Genomic DNA, 14,468 nt, shown 5'->3' on the forward strand with positions numbered 1-14,468 from the left:
GTGCTGAAAACTATGCTTCTTTATCCAGCAAGCACCAGTCACTCACACACACACACACACACACACACACACAACTTTGAACAGCTATCCTTGTTAGGACATTGCACTGACATCCATTCCATGTGAACAGCCTAACCCAAATCCTTAACCAGGACATCAGAAATGACATTTTGCCTTATTAGGACCAGACTTTGGTCCTGACAAGGTTGGAAAAGATCCCAAGGGGTAACAAACACACACACACACACACACACACACACACACACACACACACACACACACACACACACACACACACAAAATAAAGACAGTTTCTGGATTTATTGTTACTAGAGCTAGTTTATTATCACTGTTATTGTTTTTTTTTCTTCAATGTTGCACAATGAACCCTAAAACAATACAAACCACTAAAAATGGTCTATTTTGCCTTTTTACACATATACATACACACATACAGTACATACAGTATATGTGAATATGTATACAGCTTTATAATTGCAACACCTTGGTCTTGAGAGAGCATAGACACATAACCTTGTGGAAACATAGTAGTAGGGATCCCTGACAACGCTTATAGAATTTAAATCATCTCATATTGACCTGAATTTAACAGTAAAAGCAGAGAGAGGCAGTGACCTCAGCTGACAGACCCATAACAAGACAGACAGGCAGACAGACAGATGGACACATGTGTGATCATGGGCTGACGTCAGAGATTTGTGCTCCCTTAATTCCTTCAAAATGACTAAACACAGGTTACACTACAAAGATTGAGGCTTAGTTAACTGGCAATGCATATGGTTTTTGGTTTCAAGTTGACACCACATTTGAACCCTGCAGCGATTGAAAAAAAAAAAAGAAAAAAGAAAACTGCATAGATTAAATTGAAATTTTAATTCTTTTAATAAACTGCAGTAGCAGTAAAAGCAATTTCACTGACAATGTAGTGAAAATGAAGTGGCTGAAAAATTTCCCTTTTCTTGCCCTTTGTTGTGGTTAGATATTTTACTGACCTATTGATCATTAACTTAAATAGAAACAGAAATTCTTTCAGTATAAAAGCAAGCAAACATTTCACTAGAAAACAAAAGACTGAGTAAATGAAAATCACCTTCAAAGCCTTTCACATAATTCAACTGTTGTGCTTGAGGTTATGTCCTGTGTGCTTAACAGGACGACTGTTCCGCTCATATCACGAGCTTCACCAGGAATTGCAGTGTTATGTGGTCAATATAGCAATCTGAATTCACCATGTTTGTATTTTGACACATCAGAATCAACAGATTTAAGGCCTTGAAAACATATTTTGATATTTCTCAGTGAGCTTCTGACAGTGAGCAACAGGGTCCCACATGAACACAAAATTTTCTCAATCTGTCCTGATGCAGCTTATCAGATGAATTTTATATCATCTCTTATCATCTCATCTCTCTCAAGTTTAAGCATTTGAGTAAAATTCTTAATGCAAACCAGCAACACTGGGCAAGAGGAGGTCAAATATTCTTATACTCTAATGTCTAATGTGGCAACAATATATTGGCATCATTCTTCCTTTAAGACTAAATAGCCTTTCGCCTACAGCGCAGCAGGAAGTTTAGACTGTGAATCACAAACACGAATGTAAAGCAAATCTGCGAAACGGTTCTCTATACAGGGAGATTTTACAGTGCATGTCCTCTGCAAACAGGCTTAAACAGTGATGTTTCACTTAGAGGCTGCCACTGACTTTCATGTTTGATGCTAATTTCACAGGACAGGTGTAAGGGTCAATCACACCTGCCGAGTAGATTCTACTCAGGAGCTCTTTTCTTATTTCAGTGGCCAAATAAAGAATGACGGACCGACTTCAGATCGTGTTGACAACATCAATACACAACGGACATTCTCCTCAAGCAAAGATGGTTTGTGAGGTAAAATGAAGACAACTTGTCACTTTAAAGGTAACAGGACTGACAGGACCTCACCTCGAGTCACTCATGTGAACATGACTGGTGGCAACGGGATGAGGATGAGGTGATCATCAGACATCAACGAGGGCAAGACAGATTTAGATTTGTCAACAGAAAAGGTCACTCAACCTATTTTCATCAATACACACCATCAAAACAGACTGACCGACAATGTGAGAAAGGACCATCAATAGCACCATATTGAGATCACAACATTATTTTGCCATTATTCGGCTAAATATCACAGTGTTACCATCACAAGTCCAATAATGATTAACTAACACTTTTCATCTCAGGTAAAATAACACATTAGCTTTTCGTTTCTCATGCAGATCTATTGTAGGGTTTTCTCTGTCCACTAACTTTAAATACATTGGATCCAATCTGCTTTTTGACAGAGGTATATAAAATATAATACCGATCTCAAACATTAAAGTACAATTACATTAAATCACCATTTGACAAAGAGTATAAATTACTTGGAAAATCTTTAAAGTCAGCATTATTTGACAGTCATCAGGGTCTCAGAGCAGAACACCATAGAGATAAATGCATCAGAAATGTAATCAATTCACAATCATAGCGGATGGTCGTTTGGTGCCACAATGATCAATACCACATTATTTAAAGGATATTTCAAGAAGAGGCTTGTGTCATCAGTCTTTGGACTTTTAAGGAAACCAGAGTCAGAATAGCTCAGGTCTCCTAAACATCCTCATGGTTGTTACAGCATTGTACTTTGATCCAGAACAGACATTATGCAGTGATACGATGTCAGTCTAGCCAGTCTAAGCCTACCCTGTCCCTCTGACTTGATCTGGTTACCTGTGTGCAGGTAATGCATACTAAGAGAACAACTACCCAGACAGATGTGTAATTTTACCATTTAGAGCCATGTACTGGCTCCATAAACAATGTAACATAAATCCTGCACATACACAGTCCAGGATGCCTTCTTTGTGAGAACCTGAGGGTACTGGAAGAAGTCTGAATGAACTACAGCTGCAACTAACGGTTATGTTCATTATCTATTTATCTGCTAATTATCTTCTCAGCTAATCGATTAATTGTTTAGTCTACGAAACCCACAGTTTAAAGCCCAAAATATTTCGTTTACTATTATATATGATGAAGGAAAGCAGCAAAGTCTCACAGTTTAAATGCTTCTACTGATTAATTTTTGGCATTTTTGCTTTAAAGATTAAGTACAAATGTTTCCGATTAATTTTCTGACTAATCAAATAATTGTTTCAGCTTTTAGAATGAATTTCAGTAATTCAAACACCAAATGCTAAAAGTCCAGTAACCAAAGTTTTTAGTTATCAGAGTTTAATAGCGAGAAGCAAGGTTGACCACTTCTAAGTAATCCAGTGAAACTTGTTAAGGATTTATAGGCCTCACAAAATGCAAAATGTAACCTCATGTTAATTTTTGATCCCTACATCCTTGTTTTCATTACCCTTGGGGACACCAAGGAGGCAGTTGAAGTATTTTCTGAGAAACTTCCCATTTGTAACATGACAGTTTAATACTCATTTTCCGCCCAACATTTTGTCTTACTTACTTAAATTATCGACAATGAGGGCATTGCTAACTGCAAATCTGTCTGAACTGGGCAAAGAGCAGGTTTTAAGGATGAAAATCATATATAGTCCAGAAGGCCAAGTGTGGCCTGTTGATATACATATAACACAAGGATCAGAGAGTCCCTGAGCACACACTCTCCCTGTCCAAAGGTCAGGATTCAAGAGGAATGAAAAAAGGAGGCCGGCTAACTGACAGGAGCAGAGTTTGGTGATAAAGCACTTCCCAAGGCTGCAAAATACAAATGACAAAGGCGCCTTTTTTACTAACTGTGTCGGTGAAGGAATCATCTCGTCCCTTATGCTGACGGAGTTATAGCACTAGTTAGTCAGTGAGAACAGCTTTCAGGGCTCCATGAAATCACACAAGTTCTAATATTACACAGCAACACCACAACCTGACCTATCAACATCTAATCATGTAAACATGATCGTCACTGCACCACATTCCCAGTGAATCAGGTTAAACAGTATGGCACTAAAACCTGTCACATCCTCGGGTGACATGTGGACAATTTCCTGCGGGAGATTAACCCTAAATTACACAGAGGGACAGAGGAAGGAAGGAAGTAAGGAATAAAAGCACACCACTTGTTTCCCCAGTGGAATTACTCTCAACAGAAGTAAAAACACTGATTAAGGCTACAGCAGCCCTGGAGAGAAAATATCATACTGGTAATTAATAAATATACAAGCAGGAGACATTTAGGTCAGGCATTTGTTCTGCTATTTTGATAAGTAACATTATTGTTTTTTCCAACACTTGTAACATGGTATTAACACCAAAGTGTACAATAAAATACAAGAAATGGATTCAAGGAGAAAATCTGCAGACAAAGCATAGAAAATAACTTTAAAAGGCATAAAATTACAGTACCTAAGATGGTCACTAAAATGGAAACTGTGTATAACGCTGGTTTGCATAAGACATTAAAATGGCAGGTGTTTCTCTGCTGTGGGGACACGTACAACTCTCATAAGGAATGTCATGGATGATCAGAAGATATGATAATATATATAGGGCCAAAATAATTGAAATGTGCATTTAGAAAAAAATGCTTTTTTCCAATTTTTCTAAGGAAACTTATGCTGCATTCATGCAATGACAGCAGAATGGGAAAAACAAGAAAACCTCCTGTTATTCCAACTTGAAGTGTTGGAAGTGCACATTAGCCCAGCTGCTGAACGGATTACGCCAAACTACCTGAGAGGTAACATGAGGAACCATTTTGGATTCAACATGTTAGATGGAAAAAAAAATGTAGATAAAGGTGAAGGTGTTTGCTTCCTGTAACGTTAGTTTGCCTATCAATTAAAATTAATTTGAACTTGATTTTTTTTTTAAACTACAGCATTGGTTTGTTAACATTTCTGTTCCTCTTTTAGCTGAGTGGATGGTACCGTAGCTGTCAGAAATTCCTAAAATCACCAAATATGAACTACAACTAGGAAGCTGATATCAATGGTGCTTCCCATTTGGCTGCTCATACAAAGAATCTCAACCATAGCACATGAATACAACATAATTAAGGTAATGAGTTCAGGAGCCAGAAGGACAAATATATAAACCAATTGTGTGGAATTGTATTTGTGTTGGAGTTGTAGGTGTCACCCACTTTGCTAAGTTTATTTTATTCACAGACAAACTTTTCACAAAGGATATAAAGTCAAACACCAGTGAAAAATAAAGTTAAAAGCTTCTCATATGAAAAAAAAAAATCTGATGATAACCATTCACACCCACTAGAAGCTAAGCATGAAGACAAACTGTTTTAAAGTTAGTGCACAAGATAAAGGTCCTAAAAAGTTCTCCCTCCATTTGTATGTTTGTATCCATTTCTGTCTACTTTTTTGTCTGTCTGTCCAACACGTTTCGACAATTGCAATATATATAAATTTATATGTGTGTGTATTCCTCTTATACATTGTTCGTACTCTGTATGTTTTCTTCATTAAGACCTGAGAGAAAGGCCAAAAACAGGGTTGAGGTAGGGTAATTATGATGCATCAGAGCAAGTCCTGTACAGTATGTGATGACACTGAGCAGAGAGCCGGCGAGAGAAGCCCTGCAATCATTTAGCCACCGAACAACCCTCTATCTTCCTCTGCCAGCTCTCTGTCAGTGGTCATCGGCATCCAGCTTTATTATAAACATAGTGTTCCTGAAGCGCTTTAACTCGTCAGTGTTGACAGGAGGGAGAAAGCTGAGCAGCAATTGTGGTTTTGGGAAGAGAGTAACGATAGACAAGCATGATCAGCACCTGTCATGTCTCCTGGGCACCAGAAGTGTAAAAGGCTACTGACTTTGTTTGAAAAGAAGGCAGATAATGTGACATAAAACAAAATTACTAAGAGCACTGCAGCAACAAATATTCAGAAAAAGCTTAGAGATACACTGCTGGCAATTCAAATTAAAGACATAGTTCAACATTTTGGGAAACAGCTTGTTTGTGTTTCTTTTGTGGGATCAATACCACTGTTATTTCTGTGTTGTTTTAAGAATAGCTGAACATTTTGGGAAATACAGTACAGGTCGAACAGTCTGAGACCACTCGTCTCAGACCACTTAACCACTCTCATGTCTGTTTTTTTTAAATATCTTTGAGTAGTTGCTGGGCAGACAGCGGAGACTGCAGGAAGTCACTGCTCCCAGTCAAGAAATAGCCTGGCCCAAACCCTTGTAAAAAAGCTAACTGTCATTCTTACACTACTTGTACGGACAAAACAAACAAGATATAACGTGTTAATTAGTGAGCTTCAGAGGTGCTAGGAGGTAGATTTGTTAGTGTTTCTCCAGACTTTATGCTAATCTAAAATAAACTAACCGTCTGCAAGCTCTAGCTTCAGAATTACCATACAGTCATGATAGTGGTATCAATTTTTCTCAACTAACTTTCCATCTGAAAAAAATGATTTATTTCCCAAAATGTCAAACAATTCCTTTAAGTATGAAGATAGAGCTGGGAGGCTGAAGACTTAAAGCAGAGGGAAACATCTCGTCTGGCTTAGTCAAAAATTGAAAAATCTGTCAACAAGCAGCTCTAAAGCTCAGTAATTAACACGTTACATCTCGTACATGCTAAGATAGGATAATTACTATTGGCTACAGGTTCGTACTTTAATAAAGAGGCAGTCGTGTCACCTAACTACCAACAAGAAATCCAACAGGTCTGTTTCAGAAAATGTCAAACTATTCCTTTAAGTCATTACACAGACAATAGTAGAATATATTTTGGGACATTTTGATAAGACTTGTGCTTATATTTTTAGCTTTTCTTTTTTTTTTTTTTTTTTTTTACATACATGATAATATGTATGAAAACATTCACTCAGTCAATAAAATATCTGCACACAGACACACAATTACACATACACACAGCAAATTTTAAACACATATATGATGTCTGTGTATTATATTATTTGGATATTTTGATTTTATGTCCAATTGAACATGTGTCACATCTCAGTGGTAAATGGTCCTGAAAATCTTTAACAATGCAGTGTATCTCTAATGGTCTTTTCATTCAAATGAGGGAACTACATTTGAAAAAAAAAAGTATTATGATCTTTGATAAAAAAAAAAAAATAAAAAAAACTTACATTGGAACAAAATAATTCATACATATTCCTAAAATACTGTAATTCGTACAACAGTGTTATCAGTCTGTCAACTTGCATGAGGTACTGACATTGAATCTACAAACACCATATTCATCAACAGAGGGAAGGAAGGGTTTCACGGGGGGGCAGGGGGGCGAGGGGGGTTTCATTATGCAATAAACAGACAAACAACAATAACAACAGCGACAACATGAACATTGTTATCTTGAGGTAGAACATTAACTTCAGCATTTGGAAGTGCTTCACGTTGGATACTCGTTTTTTTCATTTTGCTTCAACAAGCAGGAGAAGAGAGAAGAAGATTCTTGACATCTGAGGTAGTGCGGCACCTGATCTTGTCATTTTAAAACCAATCAGTTCCTCCGCATGTAAAGTAATTGTGAGCACAGGGGAAGGTAAAGTCCCTAAAAGCTTCCCGCAACACATTCATTCCGGCTGAGGTAGGTTTTTGTTGAATCGTAAGGTTCACACAGCCAAGTCTAGTGCCTGTATGAAGGCTGAGAACTCATAAAAAATGCTGATATCACTGAAACAAAGTCCTGAGACAGAATATATCGAATCCCTGGAAGAAGGCTGAGGTCTTCTGTGAGCAAGAAGGTGGAATCATTGGTAGGTGAGAGCAGGCAGCAGAAGTCTTTGACATCCACAGAAAAGTAGAGATAAGACCAATAACCTATAACCACTTTGAGATATAGATGATAAAGATATATATATATATATATATATATATATATATATATATATAAACTTAAAAATAAAATCATCATTGTATAACAAGGACATTCTGGGGCCTCCATTCTGTGCTGCCCAACACCAGAAAAATAAAACATGACTAGGGCTGTCACTTTTAGTTAGAAATTTGCGCCGTTGTTTAAATGTGTGTGTGTGTGTGGGGGGGGGGATTCCAATGGTAATGAATAATTTGAAATCAAGTCTATAACCGAAACAGGGTGTCTGAAGTAATATACTTTGAGGTCCATTGGACGGTGCGCTGAAAATTCACAATCAGCAAGACACATTGCTGCCCTGTTGACCTATCAGTAAACTAAGCTAAAAAATTAAAAAAATAATGGCGGAGGAGGACAACAGTGTGCAAAGCCGTGCTGATCGATTAATCAGAAGCCTCGCCAGGAGCTTGTGAAAATGCCAATTTATGTTCACATTACATTACATTACATTTTTTTTTTAAAAGTGACAGCCCTACAAATGACCAAACTGTAAAAATAAAGAACATCTAACTGGCCTGCCTAGCTAGAAACAGCTGTCCATCAGAAGAGAGCTCTCCAAACCCAGGCCAAAAACACTCCGACACACAGTCCTAGATCCTCTAGAACTTCTTCACTTACCAATAAAAAACATCTTTGCACAAAAGGAAAAACTACTTTGAAAAGAAACACTTGTCAACCTGAGTGAGAGAAGAGTCTTAGTGGACACTGTGGATAGCATCCCTTGAATTAGCCTTCATACATGATTAGCCTTGGTCGTGGTGACCTGCTCCTGCTGCAGGAGACTCCTGGAACTGTGTCTCTCTGTCCACTGCAAACTCATCCAGTGGTATCGTAGACAGCTGGGTGTCGTTCAGCACGTAGGAGTCCGACTGAAAACACATGCAGACAATAGTAGTGAAACAGAGTTAGATAGAGGATGAATTTAAAGAATTCACTGGATATTTTAATCTATATTGACAGACAGTTGAGATAGACAGGAAACATGATTGGATGGAAAGACATACAGTGTGTCTCTCTTTATGTACAGAGCAATCTCAGCATAGTTTATTCTCTGAATTCCCTTACTGCTTTATCACAGTGTATTTTTTAAAATCTTTGATCACATTGTATACAGTAAAAAAAGCAGATGCCAAGGCCAAAAGCAACACTGCAGCTTCTTCGTATTGTTTTTTACTATCCACTGGAATAATTCCCTTTCTACTGTTTCTATCTGAGTAATAATAAATAAACTAAATTAATAATGAACAAAGTAATTTCAATCTTGCTTTGATTTGTCCTGGTAACTGGAAACTGTTAGACGCTGCAGTTATTCTTAACCAAAGAGACACAAAGCTTTAGCTCATACTGGATTAAAAAGACTTTCATTTATCCCGAACCAGTGCTCTCACCATCAGGACTCACCATGCATGTGTCTTGTGTGTTGGGCTGAGTGAAAAGTCTCTCGAGCTCGTTGCTGTCGACCACTTTATTCCCCGCTGCACTGCCATTGACCTCCATCTCTCTCCTGGCCGCCCCGTTCAGCCCAGAGGCCCCCTGGGAAGAGGATGAAGATTCGAGCACTGCGCTGTGCCCTGCCTGGGGGGTGGCCTGAACCGTCTTACAGATCATTAACCTAGGGATTACACCAACACACACACACATATAACACTTGTCAGCTGCATACACATTATGGACCGACACTGAACCTCAACAACAATTATTGGCAAGTTATTTCTATTGGGTCCACATGTTGCCGGTAGCGATTTACACGTCAGGTTCGTACTGACCTGCCGCGGTAGCTGAAGATGAGGAAGAGTACACAGAAGATGATGCAGGTGACTCCGATGTGAATGCCGATTATAATGCCTGTAGTGGATGTTTTACCCTGTTCATCTTTGACACAGTCACACGGGGTGTCCAGTACTGAGGAGATACAGCACACATCACAGTCAAACCACCGCCAAAGTTTGCATAAACCAGGGCATGTCATGAAGTGTGCATGTATTGTATAGTGTATTGTATAGTGTATAGCACTGAGACATGACCACTCAACTTGACTGTGCTAAGATAAAAGATGACACATGTGACTCAGTGAGATGTACACTGTACTCATCTCTGATGCACTGGGGTGATGTGCGACAGTGTGTAGTTATGTGTGGCTGTGTTCGGTTGTGTTTGCTTGTGTGTGAAAATCACCAGATTTCTCCACCGCCTCGCGAAGTGACACAAATCGAATGGTGGCATTGCCATCTCCGTGTTGGTTGTATGCAAGTAGCTTTATCTCATAGACCAGAGCAGGATCTGGGAGAAAGACAGAAAAGAGATTTCCAGAAAATGAATGAGGAACAGGTTTTAAAAGCAAAAGAATAAAATAAGCATCTGAGAGGGCGTTGTCAGAGTGTAGCATCTCAGAAAAAAAAAACATTTTGTCAACTTTGTTAACGAAGGGAAGTACCCCTATTACTGCCAATATTATATTTTACTGTAGGAAAGTAATCATTTTCCTTACTGAAATGAAGTGTAACAAGCTCCCTAAATAACTCTTTTGCTTCTCTGAGGTAGGAGTTTTTTTTATCCTCGATTACAATTCAGCACCCTTCCAAAGAGGGATTCTGAGATGCTTGTTTATGCCCCACATTACAGAATAAAAAACGGTTTGTTTAATAAGATTACAATGATGACTAAGATAATAGTTTACAGCCAAACAGACAAAAAAAAAAAACAACAAATGGTTGCTATCTCACCCAGCTGAGCGATGTTGTACTGTGTGACATTGCGCGGGAAGGTGATGGGACCGTTGAAGAGAGGTGTGTGGGCTCTTCTGTAATACAGCCTGAAGCCTTGATGTTGGCCCATCTTGGAGGAAGGCTCCCACGTTGCTTGCACAATGCTGCTGTTCACCACCTTGGTGTAGAGGGAGGGAGGTGCTGGCACTGCAACACAACACGGACTGTCAGCCAAAGCGGCACAGCAACGTGATAGCAGCAGCACCTAACAGCTATTGGGAACGCTTTTATTTTGTATCGATGGAGAGGGAATGATGACACCATGTGCAGTAGTATATACTGGATGGGATCATTTTACACATTCACCATGGTTCACTATGTTTCACTAAGGAAGCAATAGGAATCTAATTTGGATGGTTATTAAGGTTTTGATCAGATGTGTCACAAGTAAATAATTGCTTTACTTTACAATCTTTGTAATTGGTTTCAAAACTAGCCTATACTGAGGTAAACAAGAAAGACAGACAAAAACAAATTTAGCCAAATCAAATTATACCACTTTCCAAAACTATTTTAGTTTCAGGGTAACCGCTCTAAGGTTATCCACCTTTTATGGATGTTCTGAAACGCATTAGCTCAAAATGTTGCGTATTTCAACTCTCAGAAAGCACTACAAATATGTAGCTCTTTCGCAGATCTCCATGCATGTCTGTTATTGGTAAAAGAAGGCTTGGTGGGTAAGTGTTCTGCTTCCAGCTCACCCTCCCCATGAGTGCTCTCAGTGACACTCTCTGACGGTTTGCTAGCCCCGTGGGATGTGTAGGCCTTGACGTAGAAGGTGTAACTGGTGGAGGGCTCCAGGTCCCTGATGATCTGCTGCAGCGTCACCTTACTGACGGCCTCCTCATACTCCATCTCCACTGGGTCTGAAGCAGGATGATGGAGGAGGAGGGGGTGGTGTAACAGAAAGAGGAGGTGAGGGTTGAAAAGAGTGAGAGACAGAAAGAGGAAAGACAGGCAAATGGGAAAAGAAAACAGGGATGGAGGAGGAGCGGGCATTAAAGTGACGGAAAATAAGATCAAGAGAGGAAACAATAGATACAATCTGTTTGTGTCATCATTTTATGGTTATTGCCCATTTCACTGGTGTTATCAGAGCAGCTCTGTTAGGTAATAGCTAATCCAGTTTGGCCCCGGGAGCCTGAATGATGATGGTTGGCTGAATTGCAGGGGTGGCGTAAGGACAGCAGGGGTAAAAGTGGGAGTTACAGAGGATGTGTTAAAGCTTTTTATTGCTCTTAATCCAGAGACATCCAGCCATAACCACTATCTACCTCCAGCCCTTCATCAATTGGGCCATGCAATCTTGGAAAGGTAATTACAGCAAATCCTATTGGTTAGCCCCCGGGGCCCTTAATTATCCATCCAACAGAACCACTGAGGAGAACAGCAGCTGGTGCTGTGCGACTGTCACAACATATGCACACATTCACACACATACACTTACCCAAAGTGTAAAGATAAAAAAAAATATACAACACCCTGACAAAACACACTCAGCACATGAGAGGAAACAGGACTCCGAAGTGTATCTGCAGTTTGGCAGTGACAATGATTTGTGAAACGTGATGCTGACACCAACATTTGTGATCTGTATGCAAGCGGTACTCGCAAATCGCTTTTGTGAAACAGGACCCTCTCTGACAATGTCAAAGCCGTCTCTTTTCATTGCTTCAGTACAACAGCTTATTCACATTTTAAAAAAATATCTGGTTCATAGTTCTGTGAAAAAAAGCACATAGATTTCAGATTTACAGATTTAATCCTCAGCACATGAATATTTAGCTGTAGCTGTTTTTGAATTTTAAGTGAAAAGGTCTTTTAGCTTGAACTCATTCATTCTGTTGTGCCAAAACCCAGGCCTAGGCTCTCTGTATGAGGTTTTAGTTGCCTTTCAAAAGCCTCTCCTCATCTCACCCAACATGACGTTTGACACTGACTTCTTGTGACAATGCTTTATTTATTTCTTATTTGAATCTTTAATGTTATTGTAACTTATTATTACGTCATCCGTTGTATGTAAGTGTTTGGCTCTTCAGTGCAGCCTCACCTGAGGTCCTGCGGATGTGGAGCACATAACCAATGATGTCCGGGGTGTTCTGATCGGGCTCCCTCCAGGACACCTGGATGGTGGTGGGTGAGAGGGCCTCAGCTTGCACATGGGTTGGCAGACCAGGCAGTCCGTCAGCCCAGAGCACCGTAAGGCGTGCACTGGCTTGTGTGGAGCCAGCGCTGTTCTCAGCGATACACTGGTAGATAGCTTCATCCTCCTGGCTAATGCCATAGATGGTGAGTGTGCTGTGAGAGCAGGAGGAGAGAAGAGGTGGAACAGGAAGGAGAGAAATCGAAAGAAGAAAAAAGGACATGGAGAATTTCAGGTGTAGTTTTTAGTGGGTCTGTATGTGACAAATCTAAAGTCCAAATCCAAAAAGTCATTTCTACTGTTGAATAGTTTTTCATGAAAAACAATATATTTTTTACCTAAGTAAAACTATTTACAGTCAAATGTAAAATAATAGTAAAAAGTACTGCTTGTGTCACAGGTTTAATTGTTAGTAGTAGTAATAATAATAACAATAACAATAATAATCATCATATACCCTTTGAGCAGGTGAAAACTGTGATTCCCTGCCTTAAGCTGTTAGAGGAATTTTAATGTGCAGTTTATACAGAGCACACCAGCACCAAGGCTGCACAATAACAGAACATGTAACAGCACAGAACAACTTCTGCATATGGAGCCATATCTACCCAAAACAACACACAACAGACAACCATGTTGTTTTGCTGGTCGTAGCAAAGAAAAAAAGAAATCAACAACTTTTACCAGACTCATCCAGATATGTTACACACTTGTTTTGTGGTAAATTAGCTGAAATATAAAGGTAGACAGCAACAAACAAACTTATTTGCAAAGTGTAAATCTATAGGCAGAATTTGCTTACACTGATAGAGCTGTGTTAAATTCAGGGATTGAAAAAAAAAAACAACAAAAAAACAAAACCTTTTACGACACAGACGTTATGAGCCTCCACTGCTGGTGGCGCATCAAATTTTATTGATCCTTTTTTTTTTAATCTTTCGCAAAGTAACTTGAGTACAATGTTGTTTTACTAAAACTATGAAGTCTGCTAGAAGTCACATACCTCGACTTGAATAAACTCTAACGACATCACACCTCAGGTAGTGACTGCGGACGGCAAAGATGAGTGTGACAGCATGTCAGGATCACAAGGTACTGAGTTCAACTGTGAGTGTGTTTGAGTGAGTGAGAGAAACACACCAAATACTACAGACAGCAGCACTGCACTGTCCTCACTCATGCAAAGCACATACTTTCAAACTGATTCTCCTTCTACTTGATCTCTCGTTGGAGTTGATGAATCTGCTTCAGTGTTTCAAAAATGTAATTTTCCTGTATCAGTAAAACATTTCATCTTTCTATGCACAGGTATGTACTCACATACCTGTGCATACACACAACCTCCCACACACAGTAAATCATTTTTCTCAGCACCTTCACTCTATATTCTCTCTCTTCCAACTATCACTCCTCACTATTGTACCTCCACCACTCTGCTCTTTGTCCCACGTCCTCTTATCTCTGCTTCTTTGTCTTCCCTCCCACCTGGCCTGTCTTCTCTTATAGAAGAAATATATGGGGGGCATTATGTGTGTGCCTGTGTGTGTATTTTGAGTAGGTGTTATTAGATGAGAATACATAAACCACTCTTCTCATTGTGGTTGTCCTACGGCAAAAGGAAAAATAAAACATTTAACATACTATGGAAATGAGGCCCTGTGGCACAAAATAATTCTTCA

General features: G+C 39.3%; 1 protein-coding gene across 1 annotated transcript in view; it reads right to left on the reverse strand.

The window, feature by feature from the left end:
• Positions 1-319: 319 nt before the first annotated feature.
• The window catches only part of igdcc3 (immunoglobulin superfamily, DCC subclass, member 3), a 58,364-nt gene continuing 44,215 nt past the window's right edge, over positions 320-14,468 (reverse strand). Inside the window, exons 8-14 of the mRNA XM_071489476.1 lie at positions 12,697-12,944; positions 11,348-11,512; positions 10,605-10,793; positions 10,057-10,161; positions 9,648-9,783; positions 9,283-9,493; positions 320-8,750 (exon numbers count right to left, since the gene is read on the reverse strand). Coding sequence (XP_071345577.1) covers positions 8,625-8,750; positions 9,283-9,493; positions 9,648-9,783; positions 10,057-10,161; positions 10,605-10,793; positions 11,348-11,512; positions 12,697-12,944 — 1,180 coding nt within the window. The 3' untranslated portion in view covers positions 320-8,624. The remainder of the gene's footprint in view (positions 8,751-9,282; positions 9,494-9,647; positions 9,784-10,056; positions 10,162-10,604; positions 10,794-11,347; positions 11,513-12,696; positions 12,945-14,468) is intronic.

This window comes from Trachinotus anak, unplaced genomic scaffold (genome assembly GCF_046630095.1).
Source record: "Trachinotus anak isolate AG129_WGS33_773 ecotype Australia unplaced genomic scaffold, CSIRO_AGI_Tana_v1 ptg000011l, whole genome shotgun sequence".
Taxonomy (NCBI): Eukaryota; Metazoa; Chordata; class Actinopteri; order Carangiformes; family Carangidae; genus Trachinotus; species Trachinotus anak.